Source organism: Haemorhous mexicanus, chromosome 22, assembly GCF_027477595.1.
Source record: "Haemorhous mexicanus isolate bHaeMex1 chromosome 22, bHaeMex1.pri, whole genome shotgun sequence".
Lineage (NCBI taxonomy): Eukaryota > Metazoa > Chordata > Aves > Passeriformes > Fringillidae > Haemorhous > Haemorhous mexicanus.
The window spans coordinates 9,646,483-9,659,263 of record NC_082362.1 but is presented as its reverse complement, the minus strand read 5'-3'; the positions used below and the strand labels follow the sequence as shown (position 1 = coordinate 9,659,263).

The following is a 12,781-nucleotide window of genomic DNA, read 5'->3' as shown; positions in this document are numbered from 1 at the left end:
GTGGTCTGTGATCCAAGTCATAAAACAGAGTAAGAAATAGCGAAGAACATATAATTAATGGGCACTTGGGGAAATTCTGGCCTACCTGATGTGACCAGAACCTCCGAGCAGCTTTGCTGTTCAGAGCACTTTTCAAGTGCTTTAACCAGAAGATCTGAGCTCATTCCTGCTCAGCTTCAGTCAGACGCACTCTAAAACCCTCTAATTATTTCTTGGAAGCGGGATTGTTTTCAAGCTCCTCAAGAATTGTCATTTGAGCCATAAACTGGCATATAAACAATGAAGGTTTAGCAGAGTCCTGTGCAGCTGACAGACATCTTCTAATGATCTCCGTCACGCAACTGCCGGCAGAGGCTGCCTAATGCCGAGGTGATGAAGTGTTGCACAACCCCACGGGTTTCTTACGCCGTTAATGACACCGAGGGCAAAAGAATTTTAGTTGAGACAGGTCAGGGCAAGGTTTTGTGCTTAGTGGTGAAGTCCCAAAGTGGTTCTGAGGGCGCTGGGACGGCGGCGCGGGCGGGCCTGGAGCCGCCGGCTTAACGCGGCCTTTGTTGGTGCTGAGGGGAGAGGCCGAGGGGCCTGTGAGGCGCGTGAATCATGAGGGGAGAGCACAGAAAGGGGCAGGAAAACGAGCCTGAAATGGAAAGAAATGGGTTACAAGAACCAACAGGATGAAATATTTGGTCCTTCAGAAAGGTTTGAGCGGTAGCAGGAAAAGATTTTTCAGAAAAATTTTTTCGGCGCTGGTCGTTGAATGTGTGGTCACACAGGAGGTGGGGATTCTGTCCTCACGGGTTGGAGAGGAAGGTGCCTCAGATATATACAATAATTGTATATATGCTTAAATAATCAGCTGCAATCTGTGTTAACTGTGCTGTCTACTCATACACCAGGAAATATTGCCAGTACAAATGCCTCAGAATAAAGAAAAAAACTCTGATGTTGCTTTGGAGTGTTAGAAATCCTGGCACTTTTAAAAATCTTTGTCTAGCTGAGGCTGTAAGTGTCTTCACAAAATCCTCAGGTTGGGTTCTACATGTGCTTGGTGGAATTTGGCTGGAGCTGAGGTATTTCAGCATCAATTTGCCCTCAGAGTTGTGCTCCCAGAAGTGTGATCTTTTCCTCTTAAGCTGTCTCTTGATATGCAAAAATTGCTACATTTTTGATTTTGGTCCATCCTGGATGATCCTGGGGATCCCTGTGGCTCTTGCTGCAATACAAATTATGTGCATTTCTTTAGTGGTGAGTTCTGCTTCATTTGACAGTAGGAAAGGCAAGACAACTCTTTAATTTTGTATTTTTTGGGGGAAACACATCAGATTGTGGCTTTATCAGCTGATCACAGAAATATTAGTGGTTGGTAGAGGTATGATAAATGCAGTTGTGTTCTGTCAAAACTTAATCTTTGCTTATGTTCACGAAGATTTACAGAAATGTGTTCACTTTCCTGCATGTTCATAGAATGATCAAAGACAGCCCGTGCAGGTTCATAAATTGTGTATAAAAAGCTTGTTTAGCTACAAACAAGCAAAATCTAGTCCAGAATATACCAGAAAAAATGATCCTGCTGCTCAAGTGGAGCTCCAGCTGTACTTTCCCTCAGTGATTGCCACGGCCAAGTCTCAGACCAATCTCCCTGTATTACCCAGTGGAAATGTGATGGGCCAGCTCTGCTCTGGAGCATGTGGCACGTCTCACTGAAGTGGAAAGTGTGTCACACCCGGCTCTCCCTGCAAAGGCCACAGCTGAGCAGGCAGCTTGTGCTGGGTTTTACACTCATGTGACGGGAGTGCCACATGCTGGGGACACCGAGGTGGCTCTGGGCTCTCGTTGGCTCTCTGCGTCCTGAAATGTAAAAACAAAACCCCCTCAAACCCAGAAAGAGTCTTGTGATGATGAGAGTGAGGGATGGCAGAGAGAGCACAACAGTCAAAGCATGTTATTTGCTGCTGGATGTGGGGAGAGCTGCCAAAATAAGGAATTTGGAGGTTGCTATTCTGATATTTTTAAGGCTTCCCCTTTTATTTTCTCTCATAGAGTCTGTTGCAATAATCAATATTTGCACAAACCCAATCTTAAAGTTTCCCCCTAATTGATATCTGACACCTCACAGATGGGAAGTGAAGGAGTTGTTGGTTTCATGGAACAGCAGTGGATTAATGGTTGTTTCAGAGCTGGAAAAGTCACTGTGGAGCCTCAGGTTCTCTCACAGACCATGGCCAGAGTTATTCAGGAGACAGAAACCAGTCCCTCAATCAGTCCTTCAGCCAGTCCTTTCTGGGTCATTCCAGGTGCAGTTAGACCCTGCCCTGTGAAGGAATGCCTCAGTGATGAACTAACAGAAATAAAATTATTCCTTATGATGAAAAAAAAGTAGATTCCTGAGCCTGAACCCTGACTCATTTTACCTGTTACAGAATGATTTCTGCAGACTTGGTGATTTCTTGTGTCATGGGCAAGTAATAAAAATATTTTCCCTTGAAATGGTGAAGTACACAGATAAGGTGAATCTTTTTCCTGGGCTGATAGACTTGATCAAAAGATTTGAGGAAGATGCAACAATGAAGTTTGTATCTCCTGGAGTTTAACAACTATTTTAGTGCTATATCAAATAACTCCCTCTCTTGTATTTAAAGGATTAGATTTAGTAACATGTGTCTAAGGTTGGTACAGGTTTTTCTTATTTAGAAATAAGTGTTTCCATGCTTTTTGTAATTTGTGGTGCACTTAAAATGTCTCTGCTGCTTTGTGATTCAGTGCTGCACACTCATTTTGGGGGAAGTGTCACTTTCTGAGAAATTTTGTGCTGCTTTTCCTGATTCTGAATGAATCTGTTAAGTGCCATAAATTAGAAAATTACTTACAGAGTGGAGTTTTCAAGCTTTTAGTTGAAAAGATGGGATGCAGAGAGCCTATAGATGATGAAAGTAATAATGAAAGCTTTTTCTGCAGTAGTGTTTAGAAAGAAAGAGCTGCATTTATTATGTTTTAAAGTTTTCATTCTGGTGTGCATCCCTCAGAAAGAAGGGGAGAATCACCCTGCTGAGGAGGGCTTAGAGGAGTTTAGTGCTAGGCCTGGAAAACAAACCTTACAACTTAAGGATCAAAAGTTTTTTTCATTTTCTTGGTGCCTGGGCTGCTCTGGGTGGTTACTGACAAAAGGTAACTGAAGGCAATGAGCCTTTTTGTGTCCTTGACAGAGACACAGAAGCCAAAAAGCAGAATATGTACCAATTCTGTCAGGCACCAAGAAGTCATTTCATAAAAATAAAAGGATCAAAATGTTGGAACTGCTCACCATAAAAATAGAGGACTCATTGTTGGTCAAAGTCTTTTAAGACAAGATTAGGTTGCTTGGTAAAAAATAATTTCTTTGAGCTTCTGGGACATTTTGTGCATGGCCTGGAAAGAGAAGATGATCCTTCCAGAATTGAAATCTGTTAATCTGAGCAAACCTTCTTCAGGGCCCTTGAGGAGAACAGAATTGCCTTTGTGGTCTCACCATGTTCCTAATATTGCTGCAAAGATCATAATCAAATCTCATGCTTCAACATTCCAGTGTAAAGGTTCAGGCAGGAATTTTTCCAATATTCAATTAATTAACTCTGTGCTCTGGTTTTATTTTGCTTCTCTTCCCCTTCTGTGAAGCACCAGAGAGGTGGAACAGGAGAATTGTTACCACTCCTGCTGATTAAAAACTTGGGTCCCTGTCAGCATCCTCCTCATTCCCACAAGGAAATAGACTTTTTTACCAGCAACTTACTGGTAGATTTGATGCTTTATAGAGTAGTAATTAAAAAAAACAAACCAAACCAAACCAACTTTGTGGAATAATTTGCTGTGCAAATCCTTTGGGTATACCTTGAGCAGCCAGTTCCTTGGAATTCCTGTCACTTTTCTCTCACCTGTTGTCTCTACAAGTTTGGAAATTTCATTCCAGTTCAGGCTCTTAGCAACCTAATATTTACAGCAAATACTATTTTTGGTGGGGTTTTTTTGTTTTTTTTTTTTTTTTTTTCCACTCCTGCAGGTTGTTAAAGCTGGGCCTAGTAAGAGGTTAAATATTTTTGTCTCCTCTTAAAAGCACCAAAACTAATTAATAAAAATAAGTCTGTGCTTTAGGCTGGACTTTAAAGAAACTTTGTGAAGGTGGTATAAAATGCAGTGATATTGGCCAAAGGCTTTATTAAAGGCCACAATTGACTGGAAAAGCCTCACGTAAAGAACATTTCATAGAGGGCAGCTTTCCCAGCAAAAGTTTTATTTCAGTTTTACACCTTCAAGCTCTTTTTTTTCCTTTCTAGACTCATGAGAGCAGCCTGTCACTGAGGTCCATCTCTCTTTGAGTGGGATGTTCATTGTGTGGCAGAGAGGAGGAAAATCAACTCTTGATAGAGCAAAGCCTTCAAGGCACAGAAAAATCAGCCTCATGTTGATTCCATCACTCTTCTCCTTTTTATTATTTTTTTTTTTCCATTAAAAGAGCACGAGTGTTCGGAGTGGTGTGTTTGTCTCTGTGCAAACATTTTGCACAGAGCTTTTTTGCCATGGTGGGACCCAGCAGGTCTGGGAGGAGGTGATGCTGGCGTGGGGCACAAGCACAGATGTCACCAAGTGCCAGCTGGACGAGGCATCTGCTCTTTCCCCTCCATCCCTGCTCTGCAGTGTTCAAACAGAAGAAGATACGAAGGCCTGAGTGTGTTTATACATTTTTTATTATTACCACATTGTTTAAAGTTGTTGGTGGATTTGTGTCCATTACCTTTAAAGAAGTTGCTCTCTCTGCAGCTGTTTAACAGTCAGGATACATAATGATTATTTGTTGGTAATCTATGGGAGTAGTTCACAAGAATTTTATTTTAGACAGAATTTCAGAGTCTTTCTGGTCTTTCTATATAAATTATTCCAGGCTAGGGGACAAGGAGCAACCTGGGATAGTGGAAGGTGTCCCTGTGAAGTGGATGAGCTTTCTTTAAGGTCCCTTCCCACCCAACCCAGTCTGGAATTCTGTGATTCCATGATATTCCTTGGTTATTGGCACTTGAACTCAAAGTTTTACCCAGTGTAATTGAGAAAAGCTTTGGTAAAATGGCCTTACCATGATCAGCCAAGAGATAATAATAATAATAATAATAATAATAATAATAATGCATTTGAGTGACAGAATTATTACCCATAAATTGGAAAAACTGTTCAAAACAGGCTAATGTGGAAATAGTAATCACTATTAAGTGTGTTGATATAATTTTAGCTATATCTACTTTGGAGATTCCTGTTTTGAAATTCCCCTTCTATCAATATTACAATTTGCTAGAGGTAATAAATCACCTAATTTAAAAAAGTTTGTACATAGATCTTGCAGTGGCTTTCGGTGTTTTCAAGCAGGAGTGAACTTTAATGTGAAGGAACTGACTCGAGTTTCACTGGTTTAAAGGTGTTTTTGAAGGGCCTTTGAAGTGCTTGAAGTAATAAATTGCACCCTCTAGTTATTAGCCTAGAAAAATGTATATTTTGGGAAAAATTTCAGTGGGCAAAATGTCAAAAGTTATTTTTTCAGTTATTTTTCTGACAGTTGTCTTGCTATGCATTTACTGTGTATTGTACATTACTGTATATTTTACATTACTGTATAAACCATTTTATGATCCTGAGGCACTGGGGGTAAACAGTTGGCATTTGTCCTCCAGCTTTCCAGAAAATTCTCGAGCAGCTTGAGCAGATCCAAGAGACAAGTGAGTGCTGGGGCAGGAACTGTGTGAAACTCTAAAATAAAACAGATACGGGCAGGGGGGAACACCCTCTTTTACCAATGCTCAGGATGTGTTTGTACAGCTGGCAATTTGTGCTCCTTCATATTCCTTGACCTAGAAATAGCCAAGGTTTTAATGGGTTCTTGGAGGGGGAGAAAGGTGTTGTGGAACAGAGCTGCCACATCAAAGCCTCTCCTCAGCCCCTAAAAGGGTTTCCACCGCTGCCTTCCTCGGCCCTATCGAACACTCAGCACTTTTCCACTCAGCCTTTTTTATTAAGAAATGGCCTTAAAGCTTTTATTTATATAAAAATGATAAAAGTGACACAAAGAGTTGAAAAGATCTGTACGGTTCAAACAAAAGTCCATCAGGGATGTAATGTAAATTCTGGGTGAGGTGTCTCCACCAGCCCCAGGCAGCTCAGCTGCTGCTCTGGGCAGAGTCCTCCCTGTGGGAGAGAGTTACTCTGAGGAGTAGTTTTGTGCTAGGATGTGGTTTAAAACTTCCAAAGTCTTCCTGGTGGTAAAAGAAACCAAGTGTTTGATAGTCAGTTGCACAATGCAGGTTGATGGCCATCGTGGAGATCATTATTCAGTTTTCTTTCTTAATGTAGGAGGTTTATATTGACCCTTTGTTCTCCAGGGTTCTGCTGGGATTGCTGGAATTCTGGGTCCAGGACTTGATGTTCTTGGAGGTCTTTTCCAATCTTAATAATTCTCTGGTTCTCTGACTTTTCCTTCAGTGTGCTAAGCAACATAAGGAGGCAGGAAGAATTAAATCCCAGTTTTTAAAATGCCCTGATTTCCATTAAAATCTATTTTTTATTCCTTTCAGCACCAGCCCACCCTACTGCTGTGTGGATCTGTATTCCCTGAGAACAGGAGAGATGGTCAAGTCCATCCAGTTCAAAACTCCTATTTATGACCTGCATTGCAATAAAAGGTAAGGCTGCTCACTCTGCATTCCTTGTGTGTTAGGGCATGCCAGATTTTGGTAATAAATACAATTGCTGGTGTATGACCTCCCTGATTTTCTTTTTTTCACTCTCCTGGTTCTCTTTTTCTCAAGGAGTATTTCAGTTGCAATACATCAATGTGCTTCCCCTACGGCTTTGGTTTAAGAAGCTCAAACCAAAAAATCATTTAAGCTTCTTTCAGTTGTGCTAAAGGGTGAGCAGGAATTGTTGAAATCCTCGATGATCCACCTACAGCTGGGGAAATGGGATCACAGAGAGTTTAAAGAGCACAGAGCACTAAGGAGTTTATGTCTCTTCTTTGTGTTGGTCTGTCAGGTTTTACCTCCCTGCACATCCAAAACATTCCTGGTGTGCAGTCTGTGGTTTGCAGGGAATAATGTTCCAGTGAGTCAAATAACAAAGCAGCATCTCTGGGTTGGGGTAGAGAGGAAATGGCTCTGGAGGCTGAGGATCACAGAGTTGCAAGAGAACAGCAGCTGTTGTGTCCATGGAATCAAGTTTTGCTGAGTTAATGTGAAATCCCCATCTCTCCCAGACACACCAAACTGGAGTTTTGTGGTTTGCTTTGTAGTTTGCCACATCTTTTTAAGGCAGAAGAGAAATCCCAGGATCCTTGTGTGAGGATCCTGCTGATCCCTTGGCACTCCTGATGGGAGAATTTGGAGTGGTGACTTTGGTCCAAGCCCTGCTGAGTTCTGCTCCCTTCACCCTCCCATTACTGCCATGAGTCACTGTGGCCTCAGGTGCCCTGGGGGAGTGGTGCAATCCAGTTCCTGAGGTGAAGATAGAGCCTTGGATGAAGAAATTCCTGCATTTCTTTGGGAATCCATATTGCCATGCCAGAATGGATGATCCTTCAGTAAATAATAACACAAATCTTTGGAAAATTCAGAATTATTTGGTTTTTGATGCAGATGGGGAGTGTTCATCAAACTTGTGCAACTAAGTGTAAACTGCTACTAAAAATAAATAGATCAATAAATGCTCTGGAATCATCCATCTGGGGGGTTCATTTCTGCAGAAAGACAGAGTGGCTTCAAGGAGGAGAAAACAAAAATCTCCAGGAGTGGAAAATATTCCCATCAAATATCCATAGGTTTGCAATATATACACATTACACTTCCACCTGCAGTCAAAGCCTTCCCATTATTCATTGGTTTCCTTTATTTTAGGCAATGTAGGAAAAGTTGGAATTGATAAATTTTCTTCTGATTTTCTCTCCTGCAGTTTCAGTAATTGGAAGATGTCATTTAACTAAAACTGTTAATATGTCCAGAAACTAATTTGTTATTTATTTATTTATCTGAAAACATCAGCAAGCATGAGGGGATGGTATATATTTTGATTTTAGTGTAGTCCTTCACAGGTATTGAGCTCTCATGGTATAACAGGAAATGTTCTTATAGCAAAACAGATAAAAATAGGGAAAAAGGGGTTAAAGGCTGATTTCACACTTCTGGGAAATAATCATCACCCTTTCCCCAAGGATATGAGTTGAGGCTGAGGTGATTCATCCCCTTTTTAAAGGTGACTGTTCCAGGCTGTAACACAGTCATAATGTTCACATGAAGCATTAGGTGTGTTTTAGTCAGTGAGAGATGTGATTAATTTTTTTCCATGTTGTATCTTTACAATTAAAACCATTAAAACAATATTTAATGATGCTCTCTATTGACAGCTAATTAAAAAAATACTTTCTCACAGTCTGCCTAATGAGAGAATAACAGATTATTAATTATGTCATATTGCTAAATGTAGGTTTTATGTGTTGGTTTCCCAGGTGCTTCTTTCATGTCAGGCTTTTGCAAATTTGATTTTGGGAAGTCATCAGTGTGGGAGAAAGTGTTCCCTGGTTCTAAAACTTGCAAGATGCTGCTCTGCTTCCACATTTGCATCTCTGGGCTCTGTGTTTTGAGGCAGCACCATGTTTCCTGTTACCCTGTGGTTTTTGGCCCTTACAATAAAAGTGTAATGTACAAGCAAACACATGAACATACACCTTCAATATGCTGATTGACCCAAATTCTGCTGCTCTCAGCTCTGTTTGTGTGCTGATGTTCTTGGTATTACACTCCCCCCGCTTTTAGCAAATAAAATGTTTTAGTAGATTTGCACTGAGGTGGACAATGGGATTATTTGACATTTAGCTCGTGCTCTGCAGATTGTTGTTCGAGTCAGTGACAGTAATTCAGGGCCTTGCAGCTCCATTCTTGCTTTTTAATGGAGCTCTGAGTGCAAGAGCTAGATCACAAAAGTGCTGTGCTCTGTGGCTCAGCCCCTGCGCTTCCTGCAGTGGAGTTCGTGTGGTTGGGAGGAGAGAGAGCCCTCAATAACTGCCAGGGATTGGTAACCTGGCACTTCATCACTGCAGAGTTTATATTGATGCTTTTGAAATAATTACATTTAGATATTGAGTCTTTAAACCAATGCATTTAATGTCTAAAGTGGATGTTCCATTTCTGTGTTTTCAGGATCCTCGTGGTGGTCCTGCAGGAGAAAATCGCCGCCTTTGACAGCTGCACTTTCACCAAAAAATTCTTTGTTACCAGTACGTACAATTTTGGGCTCAGAGGTGGACAAAACAGATCTTTTTTTTTTTTGTTTCTTTATTTCTAAATCCTCAAAGCAGGTCTCAAAGAATAATTTGGAGCTTCAGGAAAATTTGCTTAAAAAAAACCCCAAACCCAAATGCTTTTCTGTGAATATTTAACTTTTTTCTGTATTTATTATTGCTGTAACTGATTGTAAAGGGCACCCTCACTGCCATCCATCAGTAGCTGAGCAATTCTTTTGTTCATTTTGCACAAATATGTGTAAAAGCCTCAGGTAGGAGTTCCAGGTTATCACATCAGCAGCAATTAAACCCACATCAACAGTGATGTACCCACTGTTCATATTTTTGTTCTTTAGGCACACTGGATTTTTTATGTGTCTTTACAGTTCATAATTTACTTTGGAAAGGTCAGAGTTTTATTATTTAAAAAGAGTCTGCATTTTTGTGGATGTATTTTCAGTCACAACTAGAAAAGTTGAAATTTTATTTTTTTATGTTATCTCTGTATTTACAGAAAAATCTCCTTGGGAGAAGCTGTTTCTTGTTGTAGTTGGAGGGAAAGCAGCTTCATGCAGTAATATTAAAGTTGCCAATAGGTGTCAGTTTCTTCCTATCCATGGATGTGAGATACTGGGAATCTGCTGGGATTCAGTGAGAAGATCCAAATGGGAAAGGACTTATTTCTGTCCTATTCATCACTCCCTTTTATTTCATCAAAGGGAATTAGGGTACAAGCCTTGCTTTATTTTAGACCAAAAGTAAAGAAAACCCCTCAGTTAAAATGTGTATTCTGAGAATTTTTGGGCTTATTTTGTTGGGGTTTTTTTAAGATATTGCAACTTATTTTTAAAAATTAATGCCCTGAAGTTAATTTTGAGAAGCAGGGATACTCTGTTTTTAAGTATAACTTTGATTTGCCTTTTGTGGAGCAACTGTGGAATTTAAAGAGAATAAATTAAAACTTTTGGAGGAATGAAAAAATTATTTTTTAGAAAGTCCAAAAATTCCTAAAATGTCATTAATGCCAGTGCATTTCTTCAGCTGTGCTGCTTTTTAATATGAGAAATTCAAGATTTTCTGAAACTTTCCTCTGGTTTATTTAAGGACAATCTCATTTTTGGGGCATTTTGGTTGCTGCCAGAGCTGGAGCCAGCACAGCCCTTCCCTCTGGCAGTGCCATGCTGTGAGTGGGCAGAGCTGGGGTTTTCCCTGGTTTATGGGTTTTGGGACCTGTGCTGAGGATCCCAAGCTCAGCCATTCCCTGGATCCTGCTCCCAGGCAGGTGCTGTGCCCTGGCACGTCAGGGCTGCAGCAGAGCTTTTGTCAGAGCTTCCCCATTTCATGTGCTGAAATCTCCTCGACCTGAGAGTGTATCTTTAAAGGCTTAAATTCCTCTGATGTGTTTGAAATGGGATGGAAATGAGCTCCCTTGTTAGCTGCAGGGATTTCTGGGAGGCAGCCAACTGGCCACGGCTGCCTACTTTGGCTGTGCCTTTGAAAAAAATTATTAAAGGACAGTGCCAGTATCAATTAAAAAAATAGAAATCCTTGAAAAGGAAGCTCAGGAAAAGGTCTTGGAGGCCTTCTTGTTTGCATTGTTAGGGCAGCCTGTGTCCTGTCCAGACTGGTGCTTGTGCACCTCAGCTGTGAGGATGTCACTGCCTGCCCAGAGAATGTGATTGCATGAAAAAGATTCTCTGACTGGTTTTGGTCAGAAAGGAGGGCACAAAGGGCAGAAATATTGCTGAGGATCGTTGACTCTTTGAAGGATTTTGTGTACTTTTAGAGAAAAGAAAATCTTTATTTTCAAGATTTGGTGATGGTGTGGAAATCGCATCTTTCATCCCTTAGTGGTGTGGGAGCCTGACAACAGCACAAATGTGAAGCAGAAGCTCTGCTCTGCTTTGTTGATTATTTATACATAGAAATGAAATGCAGAATGTGCAATTAAAAGCAGTGTCAGGAATTCTGAAGTTCCTCAGAAATGCTAATGCAGCTGCCGTGCACATGAGGAGTGTTTGTCTTTCTGTTTTTGTTTTTGTGGTTGGATGTGTAGCTTAATATACTGTTACAATAAATATGCCATAAAATATTCAGGATGTAGATGGACAAGTTCGTGCTGCTGTTGGAGTGTTTTAACTCCTGCATTTCCTGATTTTTTCCTGAGCAAGTTTGCCATAGGACCAACTTTTGTTTTCCCCTGCTTGGGATTACATGGAAATGTGCTGATTTGACTCGGATGGCAGGGAGCCAGAATGTTTTATTTGTGCCTTTTGTAACAAAGCCTCAGTGTACAGGTGCTCCAGACTGGGAGAGGGAATTTAAGACAGGTGCTTAAACGTGGAGGGAAAACATGCTGGAACTATTGTAGAAAAATTACCAGGATATCCCCTAATCTGCCCTGTGGGGTGTTCTGATTTTCAAATGTCTGCTAGGAGAAGGCAGAACATCAGTCTCATGGCAGTCACTTCCATCCATCACTGCTCTCCTCGTGCTTGGAGCCAGCTCCTTTTCCCTAAGAAAAGACACCAAGGGGAGGAGAAAACCAGTGCAGGATGTGAAACTCCTGCTGGGCTTAGGTGCTCGTGGCCAAACTAAAAAAAAACTTCATTTGATGCTTAGGTTAAGAATGTGCTTCCCTGACTAGTTGTGCATGTCAAGGTGTGGATTTTAAATAGATTCTTAAATAGCTCAGAGTTTTATTGTGGTTTACTTCAGATTTCCTTCAGAGCCTTTTCTGCATGTGACTGAAGGATCAGAAACCAAAGGGATGTGCAGAAACCAAAGTGATGCTCAGGCTTTTTTTGCCCCTACTTTGCTCTAAAGAAAAGCTGAATTCCATTGATTTCTATTCCATCAGTGCTCCTCACCCCAAAACTGCTTACTTAGTGCAACATTGCTGATTATGAATATGGCCTGATGGGTCCTTTCCTTCTCCATAAATAATATCCTGCCCACCCCCTGGGCTGAGTAAAGATCCTCCCAGATAACATCATGCATGTGGCATCATCCCTGTGTCTGATAAGGAGGGCCTGCTCAGCTTCCCTGGCCCTTCACTCCTCATATTGATATATTCTCCATCCAGCATTCCCCAGGGATGGAGACACTTATTGCAGCCATTAGCTGGCACCATGTTTCTATTGATGCTGTTCTGTAGAGCCCTGAGAGGTAATTTTGCAGATTTTAGTCAGAGTAGTTTATTGTATAGAAAGTCTGGAAAGGCTCCTCACCACAAGCCAAAATCAGCCTGTGGATGTTGAATGCCCTGCACCTCTCCAAGTGAATAAAAGCCCCAAAGCAAATGGTGTTGGATGCTCTGATCTGCACTTTGGGTTTGGGATTGCTGTGTGCTCTCACATTCACACACAAGGAATAATTTGGTGGTTTCAGTTTGTCACAGGGCTGGTCTGGAAATCTTCAAGGCTTTTTTTTGGACATTTCTGTTGGAATTCCTTTCCCTGTCGGGCTCACAGGAAGCAGCTCGAGCTCTTGACTTTA

General features: G+C 41.2%; 1 protein-coding gene across 7 annotated transcripts in view; it reads left to right on the top strand.

Annotated features, from left to right (window-relative positions):
• Window positions 1–12,781, top strand: part of BCAS3 (BCAS3 microtubule associated cell migration factor) — a 298,303-nt gene that overhangs the window by 27,108 nt on the left and 258,414 nt on the right. For all 7 annotated transcript variants that reach the window (XR_009489142.1, XM_059865710.1, XM_059865709.1 and 4 more), the window contains exons 8-9: window positions 6,588–6,695; window positions 9,201–9,277. Coding sequence is in view for 6 of the 7 variants with exons in the window: in XM_059865710.1 (XP_059721693.1) it covers window positions 6,588–6,695; window positions 9,201–9,277 (185 nt within the window). In the remaining variant the exon portion in view is untranslated. The remainder of the gene's footprint in view (window positions 1–6,587; window positions 6,696–9,200; window positions 9,278–12,781) is intronic.